The sequence below is a fragment of the Salmo salar genome, chromosome ssa19 (assembly GCF_905237065.1).
Source record: "Salmo salar chromosome ssa19, Ssal_v3.1, whole genome shotgun sequence".
Classification (NCBI taxonomy): Eukaryota; Metazoa; Chordata; class Actinopteri; order Salmoniformes; family Salmonidae; genus Salmo; species Salmo salar.
Window position 1 is genome coordinate 54,775,538 of NC_059460.1, and position 16,172 is coordinate 54,791,709.

General features: G+C 46.1%; 1 protein-coding gene across 6 annotated transcripts; it reads left to right on the forward strand.

Annotated features, from left to right (window-relative positions):
- The first annotated feature begins 143 nt into the window (after window positions 1-143).
- fbrs (fibrosin) lies at window positions 144-16,164 on the forward strand. 6 transcript variants are annotated; one of them, XM_014159103.2, is made up of 18 exons: window positions 144-2,215; window positions 4,162-4,347; window positions 5,548-5,583; window positions 5,710-5,739; window positions 5,860-5,908; window positions 7,028-7,388; window positions 7,559-7,773; window positions 7,998-8,296; window positions 8,405-8,446; window positions 8,587-8,685; window positions 8,797-8,880; window positions 9,538-9,576; window positions 10,023-10,094; window positions 10,499-10,643; window positions 12,097-12,174; window positions 12,461-12,544; window positions 12,664-12,868; window positions 13,070-16,164. In XM_014159103.2, the coding sequence occupies exons 1-18, from the start codon at window positions 1,916-1,918 to the stop codon at window positions 14,661-14,663; spliced, it is 3,918 nt and encodes a 1,305-aa protein (XP_014014578.2). In that variant the 5' UTR covers window positions 144-1,915; the 3' UTR covers window positions 14,664-16,164. The 6 variants fall into 6 exon arrangements, with proteins under 6 accessions (XP_014014578.2, XP_014014580.2, XP_014014583.2 ...); XM_014159105.2 differs by having other exon boundaries at window positions 8,812-8,880; XM_014159108.2 differs by having other exon boundaries at window positions 144-488.
- The last annotated feature ends 8 nt before the right edge of the window (window positions 16,165-16,172 follow it).

Sequence of the window (16,172 nt, forward strand, 5' to 3'; positions counted from 1 at the left end):
TTTTGCCGTTTCTGTCCCGGTTAGGCAGTTTCCATTTAAGTCGTTAAATTACTAATATTAACTGCTGGGTAGTAAGTATAACAACAAATAAACACACTTGGTTGAGACAATCAATAAACAGACGGGCAGTATTACCTCTTTATTGATATGTTTATTAATAATTTCGTGGCACGGTGTCTTGTAAAACGAGCATACCAAAGAGTAATGGCGTTCATGTTCTTAGTGCGATAGTCACAGACGCATACCAGTGACTTTATTATATAACCATTTAGAGTGAACTCAATAGGTGGTAAATTAACGATTTAACGTTAAATCCATAAAGTGTAACGTTTGAAATGCATTTGGTTTCATAAATCTGATAAAACAGACATGTTCAGACCAACTATGTCCACTTGGTGGCATCAAGGTACTTGCAGTGGTATCAATTTCCCAACTACCCAGATTGAAGAAGAGGACTCGCTGAAGCACACAATGCACTTCTGACAAGGGTAGTATCGCCTAAATCTTCATATCCTATTTGTTTAAAAATATAATAAGTCGTTGGAGAATCGTGCTATTTTGTGTATATTTGAAGACCGTGGTCAGGGTAGATTTGGTTCGACCGGAAACGTCGGCAAATAACTTCCCCCTACACAGTGCATTATTGTGTGGGCCGCTGACGGAGTTGTTCTGCCAGGGGCTTGGTCGACACCCTTATCAATGGAACTCCAGATCGAGGCTTCAGTAGGGCCTTGAATAATTTCGTCTTTAATGACTGTTATGCGAAAACAAATTGGTGTAGGAAGAGACACATCGATAACACACGGATGGTGGGTGTCCAAACAGTCGCCCTATAACGTCAGTCTTGGTGTAAACAAAACAATTTTTGTGGATTAGTTAGGTCTTTACGATAATTCAACCATTCGTATCGGGCCCATCGTTAGACTGGAAAAATAATGTTAGGTAGCTTTACTCCCAGCTGCTGCAGGGTAGTTATGGATTTTGTACTAATCAATATTTCAGACGGTTTTTAAAGAATGCGATTTACTCCAGTAACGTTGCCTACTCCGTGATAACTAGCTACATTGAGTTTGCAATACACATGCTAATTAGCTACCCAATGTTAGCATAATAAAGCACTTGAATACATGTATCTAGGTAGCATTAGCCTAGGTAGCAGATAGCAAGTGGATATAATTCTCATGTATTGCTAAAGTTAGCTTAGCTACAAAAACAGTTAACTGTCTAGCTGCTTATAATAATTGTGTGGCTGCGCTAAATTACTTAGATAAACAGTGATCTATGCTTTAAACTAGCAACACATATCTTACTCTGGTTATTTTCCGTGGCAGGTAGCTATCTATCGCGCTATTGTCCGTTTTGCTAGTTAGCAGTTAAGCTATCATTGGCTAATGAGCGATTTTAGCTAGCTCATTTGTCAGCTCGTGCCGAAATTTTAATTGGAACGAGATGGGTATGCTTTACATTTCAGTATTACATCAGTAAATGTAACATTGCTATAAAATACACGTTTTTGGGGAAAAACAGCTAACTACGCAAGTTAGTTAGCTAGAGTTAGTGATTTTGTTTACATACGCATATTTGTTTTTTGGCTTGCCAGCTAGCTTTTGAGACTTAGAATCAGCCATGTCTTGACAATAGCTTCCTGGGGTTACTCCTGCTGAACCATCAATTCTGGAAATAAAGATAGCATCTTAGTGCATTGACATGACAGTCAAAGTTCGCCGAGAGAAAGGCACAGATGCCATCCTGTCCGCAAAAGACACTAAATAATAGACTACTATTAACGCCATTTTAAACAGGGGCTCCGTTGTGGGCCTGTGTTGGTGTTTCTTTTTGGTCTAAGGAAAGTGCCACCGTGCCGGATTTTTACAAGTGCCTTCGGTCAGACTGGGACTGGTGCTGTTTTTTTGACATGGAAGGTCCGATTCGAAGTAGTGTGTTCAGACAGAGCCGACGCTCCCGTTCTCAACGAGACAGAGAGCGGCGCAGGAGAAGAGTAGACCTCGCTGTGCAGCGGGCCACATCGCCCTCCTCGGGCTCGGAAAGGGAGCTTTGTGGGTCAGGATCTGTACTCGGTCCTGGAGGTAAAGAATGTCGAACCAGCCCTAGACACAGGCCTCCTCGACGGAGGAAGCGAGTGTCGGTGTCCTGCGAGGAGGACATCATCGATGGCTTCTCAATTGCCAGTTTCATCAGCTTTGAGGCCCTGGAGGTAAGTCTCTGTGCTCACATAAGGAAATACAATCTTACCCTGAACACAATACTCAGATATGATGGACTTCAACCTCATGTAAATAACATTTGGTCCTGGAATAAATCAGACTAACACACATCAACGGTTTTTGGAGGCACACAATGGTCTCCACAGAAGTGCATTGTCCTCCCTCTATCTCTTTGTCTTTACTTGGTCACTAGTTAGGTTAACATCCCCTCCAGGTGTGAATCAGTTGTGCATTGAACTTCTTACAATTCAGGCCATTTACACTTTGAACACTTAGGAGGAGCAATCCAATCAACAACCACAATGAAAGCCATTGGATACAATGATCTTCTCTGTGTCTTAACAACCTTAATTATTTGTGTACACTAAGCACCCTATGTAAATACAAATAGCCTAGGTTATATTAAGGTTTAGGAATATGCTTGACATTAGACCAACAATAACTAGTCTCGTTCTTCTCTTGAGTTTAAACCCCACACAATCCACTATTTCAGGATACGTATTTGATATACACTATATATACACATCTTAATGCTACAGCATGACATTCTAGATGAGTCTGTGCTTCCAACTTTGTGGCAACAGTTTGGGGAAGGCCCTTTCCTGTTTCTGCATGACAATGCCAGTGTGCACAAAGCGAGGTCCATACAGAAATGGTTTGTCGAGATCGGTGTGTGAGAAATTGACAGAGCCCTGACCTCAATCCCATCGAACACCTTTGGTATGAATTGGAATTCCAACTGCCAGCCAGGCCTAATCACCCAACATCAGTGCCCGACCTCACTAATGCTCTTGTGGCTGAATGGAAGCAAGTCCCTGCAGTAATGTTCCAACATTGAGTAGAAAGTCTTCCCAGAAGAGTGGAGGCTGTTAAAGCAGCATAGGGGGTGAGGGGCATATTAACGCTCATGATTTTGGAATAAGATGTTTGATGAGCAGGTGTCCACATACTTTTGGTCATGTAGTGTAGCGTGCTCTGGGGGCAGTTGAATGGCAGCAATCCAGTATCCGTACTTTAGACAACCTTCAGAACTGAGTTGCTAAAACATGCAATATCATTGTAACCAATCTGAAATCGTGTCAGGGCACATCATCACTGACTGTGCTATTAATTTCTCAGTCGAGGCTTCCTCATTTGTTTTTTGGCCAATTAAATGTCGATGGCAAGAAGGTCCTTGGTGGCTATCAAGGCAAGACATGAGCTGCTTAAAACCTGTGTGCGAAATTCTGGGAAATACTAGGAAGTCAATCAAATCGTTGTCATTGTTTCAGTAAACCTAACATGCTGACCACACCGCTCATGTGCGTTGCAAAATAAGTGTACACATACATCAATCATTGCACCCACACTGTCCGCGCGCTAAAATAGAAATAGGTTCTATTTGTGACGCTCAACGCGCTGCAAGTCCGTTCTCTCCCATCTCCTCATTGGGTTTTTACGAGCATATACCCATGAGCCATCTCATTGGTGTTTAGGAGCATATACCCACGTGGGTGATTGAAAGATGAACTGACGTCCGCACTCCAGTCGGTTGTAGTAATGCACCATAAAGTTGGTTGCACCGCCATATAAATCCAAAGAAGAAAAAGAAGCCTGAGGTGGTGACAAGACGGTAAACTGAACTCCTTTCTCATCTATGGATTGTCAGAGTAGAGGACCTTGTGCATTTCAGGTAAAATAACAACCCAATGTTTATATACCAGAACAAATGAGCTAGCAACAGCAAGCTAGCTTAATGACATAAATGTTTAATGCTTTTCGACCTGTCCCCAAATTAATATAATTGGTTCAGTTTGTTTTGATATTTCAACCTGCGTATCCTGATCGTGTCTGGTGTGGGGGTACAAAATCAACATGCACACGCAGGCGTCTGGTTTGATCAGCTTGTAACAGTTTTGTACCGCTTGTTTAACACTGCGACATATCTTCTATCAAGATGGACTGCTCCATGAAGCCTAACCAACGTGCCGCCATGCTCATGGGAAGGGGGAGCAAGAGGAAGAGGGGCCCAAAGGAGAATGGCAGAGGGCTCGTCTCAGAGCCAGAGGAAGGGGCCCTACCCAGCTTCTCCCGCAGCTGTTGGAATAGGAATAGAAAGAAGAGAAGAAAGACAGAGGTGAAGGTAAGCAGCACACCGGCGGTATGGTTGCCATGCTATTGCGACCCATTTGTCTCTTGTTTTTGGGAACTAGCTGGCCTGTTCATCTTAAATATTCAGACTGAAGTTAATTCAAGACCTTTAATGGCCTACAGGTCTAGTAGGAGCACTGGCTGATTAACACTTAATAGTGACACCTCATAGCAACGTGTCGGCCGAGCTTCAAATGAAACCATGGGGATTTATTAACTCAAGGTGAGACAGACATGAAGATTATTTCAAGTTGCTAAATACCCTGTCGATGGGGAAACTATATTTAGAGTACGACTGCTCTTTGACACTGGATTTTCAGGTGTTATGCATCCCAACCTAGGGAACGGTTAGCATCCCAACCTAGGGAACGGTTAGCATCCCAACCTAGGGAACGGTTAGCATCCCAACCTAGGGAACGGTTAGCATCCCAACCGAGGGAACGGTTAGCATCCCAACCGAGGGAACGGTTAGCATCCCAACCGAGGGAACGGTTAGCATCCCAACCGAGGGAACGGTTAGCATCCCAACCGAGGGAACGGTTAGCATCCCAACCGAGGGAACGGTTAGCATCCCAACCGAGGGAACGGTTAGCATCCCAACCGAGGGAACGGTTAGCATCCCAACCGAGGGAACGGTTAGCATCCCAACCGAGGGAACGGTTAGCATCCCAACCGAGGGAACGGTTAGCATCCCAACCGAGGGAACGGTTAGCATCCCAACCGAGGGAACGGTTAGCATCCCAACCGAGGGAACGGTTAGCATCCCAACCGAGGGAACGGTTAGCATCCCAACCTAGGGAACGGTTAGCATCCCAACCTAGGGAACGGTTAGCATCCCAACCGAGGGAACGGTTAGCATCCCAACCTAGGGAACGGTTAGCCTACACAGTATCATTTGGAAATTCAAGGGTGTTTAGTCCTGAAAAAGTCATAGTCAAAGAATGTGAAGGCAAGAATAGCAACTCAATAAAACCATCTGCAAAGTTGAAGCTAAGTAACCTCCTTAAAACTACTAGGCTGGGAGTTGCAGAAGAAGTTCAAAGTGATTCTGGAATGGCTTTGACGTCTGAACTATATCAGGATACAGATCCTGCCTGTAATGTTCCACCTGCTCTGCCTAAGGCTTGGGCCCACATTTATGTTGAAGGTGAATACCATCTATTTTACATATTAACTGTTAGAATTGTTTTAGGTTGGGGGCATCCTCTTCTTGGAGACTGGCTACATCGTAAGTTTCTTTATACTTCTATTGATACAGTACTTAAGCTGTCCATAGGATACAGCTGTGTTTTTCAAATGTTGTGGCACATCTAAATGTAGCCATTTAAAAAAAAATGTTCATGTTTTCTTTTAGTGTGACACAGAGAGCGAGTCAGCAGATAAGGTAAGGTACTGCTTGAATCCAACCACACAAAATGAAGATTCGTTTTTGGAATTGCACTACTGTTCCTGCTTATTGTTAGGTTTAGATTTACCTACTGTGTTTTTCCTCTCATCCCCCTAGGCCTCTGACAATGACATGGAGCCAGTGTTCACTGTCAGCACCAGGAAAGGTAAAATGCTGTTCTCTCTTTCCCATAGCTGTATGCCTTTGCTTTATAAATAGGCTCTTGTCATTTGGTGACTTTGTTTTCAGTATGCACTCATTGTTTTATTTTTTTAAATTCAGTTTTGTAATTTTCTTTTTTCAGAGGGGGGTTGCAGGTACAAAAACAATCAAATGAATGCATACAAAGAACCCATTCCACCTCCCCGCATCCTCTACTCCCACCCAGAAACCATGCCCCCACCCACCACCGCATGCCTCCCTCCCCTTACCAATCCACCCAAAAACCAGGATGGCTTATTTCTCCACCTATCCATCCCCTGTTTCTCCACTTATATTCCCTTCCCCCGTACCACCCCTTCCCCGTGGGCCTGAAAGCAAAGAAAGTAACAATAGTCTATATAAATATATATAATTGGTTTGAAGGTATTGGGCTTTGGCTGAGATTGTTCTTTAGAGTCAAGTATATTTGCCCAGGCCTCAATTGTTCCTTGACTATTACCATTCATTCCCACTAACGATAATTCTGTTTTAACTTCTAATAGTAACTGTGTTCACCGGTTAAATGGGAAGGAGTGATGTGGTTTCCATCTGAGCCAACACTGCCAGCAGTATTCTTCTCTGATTGAGAGATTCAGGGAACTATCATTGTTAACTAACATAATAGATGGAGGCATTGAATATTTGAATTAATGCATTTTGTAGTTGGTCGTTCGGATTACGGGATGCGACGGTCAAGTTTTTCCATATTCTGTTCCAGTTAAAGGGTGCTTCAGATTCAATTAGATCTGTGGACCATACTTTTTTAATGGCTAGCTCAGAATATGATCTTTCCAAAAAGTTGTTTATATATTATAGTGATCAGTCTTTTCGAGAGCCCAGAGAATTTATTTCTAAATTCCATGATTGGATGTTTCGGTAGTTGGATAGCATAGCTGACCTAAATTGTAAATCTAGAAAAAAGGAGTTGCCTGGTAATGTGTATGTATCTTTCAAATGGAATCTTCTCAGACCATTACTGTCCATGATATCGGTAAGGGTACCGATTCCACATTAGGACCATTGGGGTGAAACAAAGTATGCACTCATTTGAAATTATGCTGTGTTTTTTTTTCTCGCCCTTTAGTTATGGAGCCTATCCCTGTGAGCGTTTCCTCTTCTATGGGCAAAGGCTGCCCTCTACTACCACTACCAGGCCGCTGTGGCCTCTCGCGGCTGGCGGTCACCCCACGTGTCTCTGGCCTGGAGCGCAGCCAGGAGAGGAGCCTGGAGCCGCCTTACCCCGAGCCCCTGTCTACCTCCTTCTCCTGCCTGCCGTCCCTCTCCCCGGCCACGGTCACACGGCCCGGCCAGCTCAACGGCGGCAGCAGCAACGGCCTTCACCACCGCCCCCACCACGACCCCAGCCCGCCGCGCTCCAAACACAAGCCCTTCCTCACCTTCCCCGGGCGACACCCATCCATCTACAGCATGGGCATCAACAACAGGTCAGTCACTGGTACTACCAGGTCTGCCTAGAAGTTCGCACTCTTACTTCTGCAGTAAAAACAACTACTTCCACTACCACAATTTTTTGAACAGCTGAAGCAAACACGCATTTTCTTCAGGAAATGTACCTTTTTTTGTTGTTGTCTAAACTTGTTTTCACTCTCCTTAGGAACGGTACCTCAGTCAAACCCCAATCCTCTTCTGCTGCTTCTTCATTGTCGTCTATGCGACCCCCAACTCCCTCAACCGGTATGTCGATGTCCCTCATGAGAGGTCCAGGGTCGTCAGGATCTCTACGCCCCCCTTCGCGTTCCGGCTCCCTGTTCACCTCCTCCCCTGGGCTTCCCCCTCCACCTCCTCTCCTCACGTCCCACTCAGGAGCAGGTACTGTACAGTTGGCACCAATGTGTAGTGCTATTTTTTTTCACCCCACAGCCTCAGTCAGCTCGTCAACCATAATTGCAAATGTTTGTGTTTTATTTACCAATCTGGTCTGCTATTAGCTTCCTATGGGTACATGGACAGCCTAATGTTAGTGTAGTAAAATGAGTTCTTTGTTTCTGATTTAATAATAACTCCATTCTGATCTGTCTGTTCCCCTACTGCAGAACAAGACCTGCTGCGCCAGGGCCTGAACTCTCACTTCCTGGCTTCGCAGGACCGCGAGGGCCGCCGCAGCGTCCCTGGGGCTGAGACTAACGGTGGTGGGCCAGGCCGCTCTACTCCCGGAGGTCCGTCGGGGGCCAGCTCCAGTTCGGGCTCCTCAGGCCGCTCCTCCCAGGCCAGTGTCCAGCCACTGGCCTTCCAGTTCCACCAGCACAACCACCAGCACCAGCACACACATACACACCAACACTTCACCCCCTTCCTGCACCCCAACGCCTCCGCACCACCGCCTCAGCACCTGGTAAGAGATGACATGCTACCCTTCTCACATTGGGTTTCATAGAGCAGCTTCTGCCTTGAAATGCCAGTGTTGACATGTAACTTATCACTTTTTGTATTCATCTTTTAGTTTGAGAAGTATGGCAAGATCGAGGGGCTCTACAGAAACACTGTGAGTTTATGTTTACATGCTCCAGAATTGGTGTGTTTGTTTTATACATTTGAGGTGGATGATGAGATGAATGTGGTAGGGGTCTGAGGAGTGTCGTTTTAACCAGCCTCTCTCTGTGTATGTGTGGCTGGCTGGTGTAGTTCTTCCCACAGTACCCTGCTCCCTCAGTGCCAGGCATCCAGCCTGTGCTTCCTCCCACTGGGCCCTTCAGCTCTCTGCAAGGAGCCTTCCAGCCTAAGGTGAGTGGAGCTTTCGCTACATTTCCCTGAGAGATTGTCCCTTTACAAGTCAATGGATTATGATATGTTGTTGTGTCTAGATGAAGAACCATTTGCTGTGTTTTGATACAGCCTCTTGCCCCCCAGAGAACGAGTCCTGAGATGACCGCTCGACTGGGGGGTGTGCCTCACCACCTGCAGCCCAAAGACCCCAGGGTAAGATGCTCCGTATAACTATGTCATTATAGAATATGTCATGGCAATGGTTACAACGGAAGCTTGTAGTATAGGATTGAGTTGATAGACGATACGCGTGCCTATAAAGGCATTATGTGCGAAGACTTGGGCCTAGTAGTCAGTGCAGGAAAGAGTGGATAAAAATTAGCAAACAGTTGGATAGAGGGTCCAGTGCAGTCAAATTATTTTCCTGTGTTTTATATATATTTCCACACTGAGGTTGGAATGATTTTATGAAATTATTATAATGCCCTTTTAGTGTAAGAGCTGTTTGAAAAGACCGCCTGAAATTTCTGCCTGTTTGGGTTGAATGGAGTTTTAGCCTTTAATGATGACATCACCATGCGGTAAATTAGTTAATAGAGCAATAAGAAAGAGTTCCAAACTTCTGCAAGTGACAGCTAATTATCTGTTTTCCCCCTCCCCACTCAAACCACTCCCAGACAGTCAGAGCAAAATTCTTGCTCGAAGAATTACTCTTTTCTAAGAAGCTATTTGTTTCTTTTTGATCATTGTTTTCAATTAAAATCGCAGCAAGGTACTTAATTGTTACCCAGAAATGATTTGATATTGTTATAATAACGGCTGCATTGGGCCTTTAACAAACATGGTTTACTACTCCTTTTTGTTTTTTAGCTAACTGATCCATTTGGGACATCGTTGAAAGTCAGTAATGTAAGAAAAGTCGGACGCTTTATCAACCCTTGAATACATTTTTTAAAAAGTGTTATGATACTGTCACTGTTCTGTTGGTGTTCCTACTAACTCCTGGTCAGATTCAAAACTATTCGACTAAACGCCCTTGCACACCGAGTCTGACTTCTTCTCTGACTTTTGGCACACCTACTGTGAAACTCCGCAACTTTCTGTCATTACTCATTTTGGAACCAGAAGGATTCCTATATATTTTTTTTGTATAGGGACAAGAAACTGACCCATAACTTGTTTATTAATGCCTTACTAAACTGTACTTCTTCCACCATACTCACGTTCATGCTATGCCAGACAAACATTTCATACGGCAGACGTTAACACCATTGCATCTGACTCTGTGCAAAGGCCTTAAGTCTTAATGCAAGCTAAACAGGATCACAGTCAATCATGTGTTTTTGAATACACAGAAACCAGGGAAGTGGTGTGCAATGCATGTACGTGTGGCATGGATGATTCTGAGCCATCAGAAGAAGGTGAAGGTAATGACTTGTGAAACATTTCACTTTTTAAAATGTTTGTATTATTTGACTTCATTCTGATCCAATCTGTATTAGAAAGTATTTCGGGGAAATTCGACCACTGAAGCAACTCAAACATTCTTATCAGATGTCAATATAAAAAACCGTAACAACATTGGTTTAGTTGTCAATGTTTATTGAAAAAGCTATTTGCAATTGCTGATCTGTAAACAATATTCTAATCTGCTCCTATTTATATGTATTATCTGTAAATAGTTCTCAAGTTTTCTGTGTCATACTGCCCACCGACTTGTTTTCTTTCTTTGATGAGCTGCCATTTAGGGGCCAACCTTCCACTGCCCTCATCTCACTTGAAAAATGCTATGGCCATTGCAGTGACTAACCACCGCTCTCCTCTTTCTCAGCTGATGCAGGCAGATCCTCACAAGCTGGACTTCCGTAACGAGCTGCTGGCTCGTCTTCCAGGGGCCGGGGGTCTGGGGCCCCTTGGAGGTGGCCTTCCATCTGCCCACGACCTGAACCGACCTGCCAGCCTCTTCACAGCTGCTGGTGGGTGCTTTTGTGTTCTTGCCAGATATATTTGAAGAAAAGGGGCAGCAATTGTTTGCACCATACAGAGAGAACTATGGGCTGTTCAAAAACCACAGGTAAAGAGAAAAGATTCCCTGACATTGCAAATAGTTAGTCAATTGTTTATAGTTTTTATTATGGATAGTGGATTTATCACATTTGACATCTGATGTGAACAGTCAATCATGTTTTTCATGAAATGGGATGATATTTGAAGGAAACCAGTATGATGACCGATGTGAAAAATGACTGTTGCTTCTACATTGATAAAGTTACATGTTCGCTCCCCCATGTCAAACACTTGGATTCGTTATTAAGGGGACATCACCCGAACTCTCATTTTAATACACCAATGGTAACATGATATTCACGGACCTAATTTAAATAAGTACCGCCTTGTAACCAACATCGGAGAAGGCATGTTTGCAGAGGGGCGTGGTTTATATAGCTAGATAGCTACTCTACTGGTGCCAAAATGTCACTGTAGGGTGCTAGCAAATGTAATTAAAAGTTTCCCCTATTCATTGATGGCAAAGATACTTGTTTCCCCCTTTCATCTGTGTCTGGTGTTAGCCAGTTACTGGCTCGCAAGGTCTTCATCTGTGTCTGGTGTTAGCCAGTTATTGGCTCGCTAGGTCTTCATCTGTGTCTGGTGTTAGCCAGTTACTGGCTCGCTAGGTCTTCATCTGTGTCTGGTGTTAGCCAGTTACTGGCTCGCTAGGTCTTCATCTGTGTCTGGTGTTAGCCAGTGACTGGCTCGCTAGGTCTTCATCTGTGTCTGGTGTTAGCCAGTGACTGGCTCGCTAGGTCTTCATCTGTGTCTGGTGTTAGCCAGTGACTGGCTCGCTAGGTCTTCATCTGTGTCTGGTGTTAGCCAGTGACTGGCTCGCTAGGTCTTCATCTGTGTCTGGTGTTAGCCAGTGACTGGCTCGCTAGGTCTTCATCTGTGTCTGGTGTTAGCCAGTTACTGGCTCGCTAGGTCTTCATCTGTGTCTGGTGTTAGCCAGTTACTGGCTCGCTAGGTCTTCAGATAGCATTGAACAAAAGGAGGGAGTTGTTAAAAATGCAGACGCTGTTGTCAACACATCCGTTAGTGCTGCTGTGAAACGCTTCACAAGAGACATGCCAAACGGGAGATGTATATTTTTGTTATGATAGAATTGATGCAATTTCACTTAGTTGCTTTCTGTGTCACCAAATTCGCTTGAGTGGATTTTACTGCAACATTCCTCACTGCATTCAAGTTGCTTGGCATGGGTGTTTCAAGGTGAGCTCATGAATATAAGCTCCCCGCCCACTCAGCCTGTCTTTTCAAACTTCTTAGTTAGCTATGACAGAGAAGGTACTTTTCAGAATGACTGAGGACCTTTTTAAAGTATTATGTAGAGGTGTGTGTATTTGACATTTTGGTGTGTGCCCCCTTTTCCCTCAGGTGGAGTCAATCCATCATCTCCTTTCATCCCACCATCAACGCCCCACTCCTCTTTCCTCACCCCAACTGCACACTTAGGTAAGAGACTGCTTCAAAGGTCGCATCTGCGCCACTTGCACCCTTGGTAAACAATTCTTATTTTGATACACTGTCTCAAGAACTGCTTTGTTTAGCATATTCACAGGTCACTGAAACACCGTATTAGGCTAGATAATCAATTTAAGCATAGTAACTTTAGAACATGCGACTAAAGTAGCTTGTACTCCAGTGAGTCTGAACACTAATAGTGAGTATTGCCAGAGGTTTGATGCTGTAAGGTTTGTGTCCGCTTCAGTCCTGATGTTTATATGTGCATGTGTTGCAGACCCGTACGGCCGCTCACCTCCGTTCGCACCTCTCGGAGCCCTGGGCTCTGGTGCCTTCGGGGGACTGGGCAGCCCTACGCTGGGTGAGTCACCATTTCTCTTCCTCAAAAAGGAACAATCGTTTATGTCCTTACTCCTTGGATAATAATTTGTACTGTCTACTGAAATGACTAACATTATTCCAACGTCTTTCCGTCTCTAGCTAACAGCTCAGTGTTTGGCCACAAGGAGCCTCCTGCGGTCGGGAGCTTACCCAACCCTCATGACCCATGGAACCGGCTGCACAGTGGGCCTCCCCCATTCGCCGGCCCCAGCTGGGCCAAGGGGAGTGAGAAGAGGGACGAGCGGGACCCGGGGAAGGACATGGAGAGGAGAGAGATTATTCACATCAAAGACGAGAAAGACAGGTGAGAGACAACGGCCTCACTCAAACATATTTCATCAACCTAGTTCCTAAATATGTTGTTTTGAACTTATCTTTCTATAGTAGTTTTCTGTCTGATACAGTTCACGTTACTCAACACATTTTTAATGCTGTTTTTGATTAGAGTGCTTAATTGGTATACCTCTCCCCGCAACCACTGATCAACTTCTATCCTCGTTTTCAGAGACAATATGCTGTATGGTCGTCAACCTGTGCGGATGTCTCCGGTCGCCCCGGCTCTCAAGCAGCATCGCAGCAACACCCCTGTCTCCCACATTAACGGACATGGGGGCCCCCTGGGAGGCCCCAGCGGTCTCACTGAGGATCTGACACGCAGCCACAGCAGGGACCGAGAGAGGGACAGAGACGGGGACAAGAGGCCGCTCTCCTCCAGGCCACCTCCACTAGGCCCTTCGTCTTCAGCAGCTGCAGCAGACAGAGACAGGCCTCGCTCCTCTTCTTCCTCTGTGCTGACAACTCCCCCGCCCTCGGGACCCGGCGCCCCCTCGCCCTTGGATCTGTACCCCCGTCAGCAGCCCCCAGCGCAGCACGGCCTACATAACGAACTCTCCCACTCCTCACAAAGAGAGGGAGCCCCCCCTGCCTTATCCTCAGCCACCTCTCTGTCCCAGGGCAAGAAGCCTGACCGAACCACCACCCCGTTGCCCAAGCCTCCCCCCCTCTTCCCCCCAGTCAAGGTTAAGGAGGAGCGGAAGGAGGAACCGGAGCCCGTGCCAATCTCCCTGCCGCCTTCCCTGCCCCCCAGCCACAACTACGATCGGCCCAACAGCCGCCCTCACCACCACCGCTCCGCCACCCCCTCTTCTCTCTCTCTGACTCCCACACCCGGCTTGCCCCTGCCTCCTCCCACCCCGCACAACCCTCACCATCACCTCTCCATCCTGGAGCGCTCCCGAGCGCAGGCCGCCATTGAGGCCTACCTGGGGAGCACACAAGGGGTTGGCGGGATAGTAGTGGGTCCAGGGGGAGAGAGGTTCTCCACCCATCCCCACGGCCCGCCCCAGGGGCATGGCCAGCACCCCCACAGCTTCCCATGGGACCCATGGAGGGAGCTGGCTGCCCAACAGCAGCAGCAGCAACGCCGAGAGGCCATGGCTCTGCGTTCGGACCCCCACCTAGCGTTGCGCTCCGACCCCCATCTGGCCCGGCTGCTCCAGAACCAGCACGCTCAGCGCTTCTTGGAGGCCGAGAGGGCGGCGGCCATGGCAGCAGCGGTGGCTGCAAACAACCCTCACCACCACCCTCCTACCTCCTCCGCCTCCTCGGCCCGCCAGGAGTTTGGCCTGATGGCCCACAACCTCGACCGCCCTCCCCAGCTGGGCCCCCAAGGTGGCGGGCTCATGGATGAGCAGCAGCGTGCCCAGATCCTGAGGGAAGACTTTGAAAGGGCACGCTACTTTGGGATGCATTCTCACCCACACCTCTCGGGCTCCCACCTCCCACCGGGTTCTCACTCTGCCCACCTGGAGCAGCTGCACGCTGGGATGCTCTCCCACTCACACCTCCATCAGCCTGGAGCTTCCACACACTCGCCCCACCACCCCGGCCTTTACTCCCGCCTGGGGCCTCTACACACGCACCACGTGCCCAACGGCATCCTGGCCAAGACCCCTGCTGGCCTGGTGGGGGCACTGTCCGTAGGAGCCCCCCCTCCGCTCATTCCATCTGTGACCAGCAGGTCTTCCACACCGACCCGCAGACTGGGTGGGCCTGGGGACTTGGCCATGTACTCTCACAAAGACGGCGAGTCCAGATAGTACAGGGACACACCGGAGGAGTCAAAGGGAAACGTCAGGATTACTTTGCTGCTCTCACTCTGCTTCCTGAAACACACAACTCACTAAGGCTCTAGACCAGAGATGGGCAACTCCAGTCCTCGGGGGCTGGAGTGGTGTCACACTTATTCCCCCATCCCTACAAACTCAGCTGATTTAAAATGAATTTGATTATAAACTGAAGATCATGATTAGTTGATAATTAAGTCAGGTGTGTTAGCTGGGACAAAAGTGTGACACCAATCAGGCCCCTGATGATGAGTTGCCCATCTCTACTCTAGACCAATGAGCCCCCCAAAGGGTGTTGCTGGGGTTGAAGATGGGGAAGGGATATGAGGAGACTTGTATGGGGGCGACTCAGCACATTCACAATGGTTCAATCAGTGCAATTTTAAGGTACATGGTTTCTGTGCTTCCTAGTGTTTTATTATTTTAAAGTTTGTTCTTTGTCCATATGATGTATACAATAATGGTAGCTGTACAAAGAGGCAGAGAAAAGGCTTTCCCAATTGAATATGATCAGTTTTGAAGCAAGCTTTTTCAGGTTTGATAAGATGAGAGATGTGCACATTTTGTACACATGAATCATTCATCCTTCTCTTGTTCCAACTCATGGGGATATATAAATACTTTTGCATAAATAAAACGTTGGGATGTTTTCTGGACGAGCAAAATAATTATGGTAGCACAGTATATTTCTCTGGTTTTTTTTTTGTTTGTGTCCTCTGTAATTGTGAAAAGACTAGGTTATTGATGAAACTTTTGAAGATTCTAAATCTATAAAGAACCGTATGCTTCTGTAGCTCTTCTCCTCACCACTCCTCTGTGATCTAAGATCCTTGGCTCCACCTCTTGTATTTAATAGAAAGAATGATGATGTATACTGTGCTGACACGGTAGACAATATTTCTCTTCTGACTTGACATATGAGCAGGACCCTAATATAGTAGTCTAGTGAAATTGCCTTTGTAATTATTATTGTTAACATCTTCTATAATGATAATAAATATATTCACTGTTATTTGTCATTGTTTCAGGTATCACCAATGCACTCCCCTTTAGTAACAATTTCAAGTTGTTCCACATCAGGCAGTAACAGTTGTTTGACGGAAAAAGGAAATGCTTGTGAACGTGAGTAAGACACAACCATAACAACCTCTGGCTTCTTCATGGATCAGATCTTTGAATATATGATGAATACACTGAGGGAGGTTTGTGTTGCTGTCACATCACATTTTGGACTATGAATGCCTGCCGGCAAGTCATTTTCACATTGATGCTCCATGAACAAAGATAATTTATATACATGGAAAAATGGGACAGGAGGCTTGAAAAAAGAATCGGTACACAGGACTGGACTAAGGGTATACTGAGAGAAGGAAAAGACATTTGGGTCGATTTATTTTAATAAGACCATTTTATACCTTTCAAACCCCTTCCCCTATAGTCCACAAAGATGAATTATTAAAATAACTGTTGGTTACTTGATTG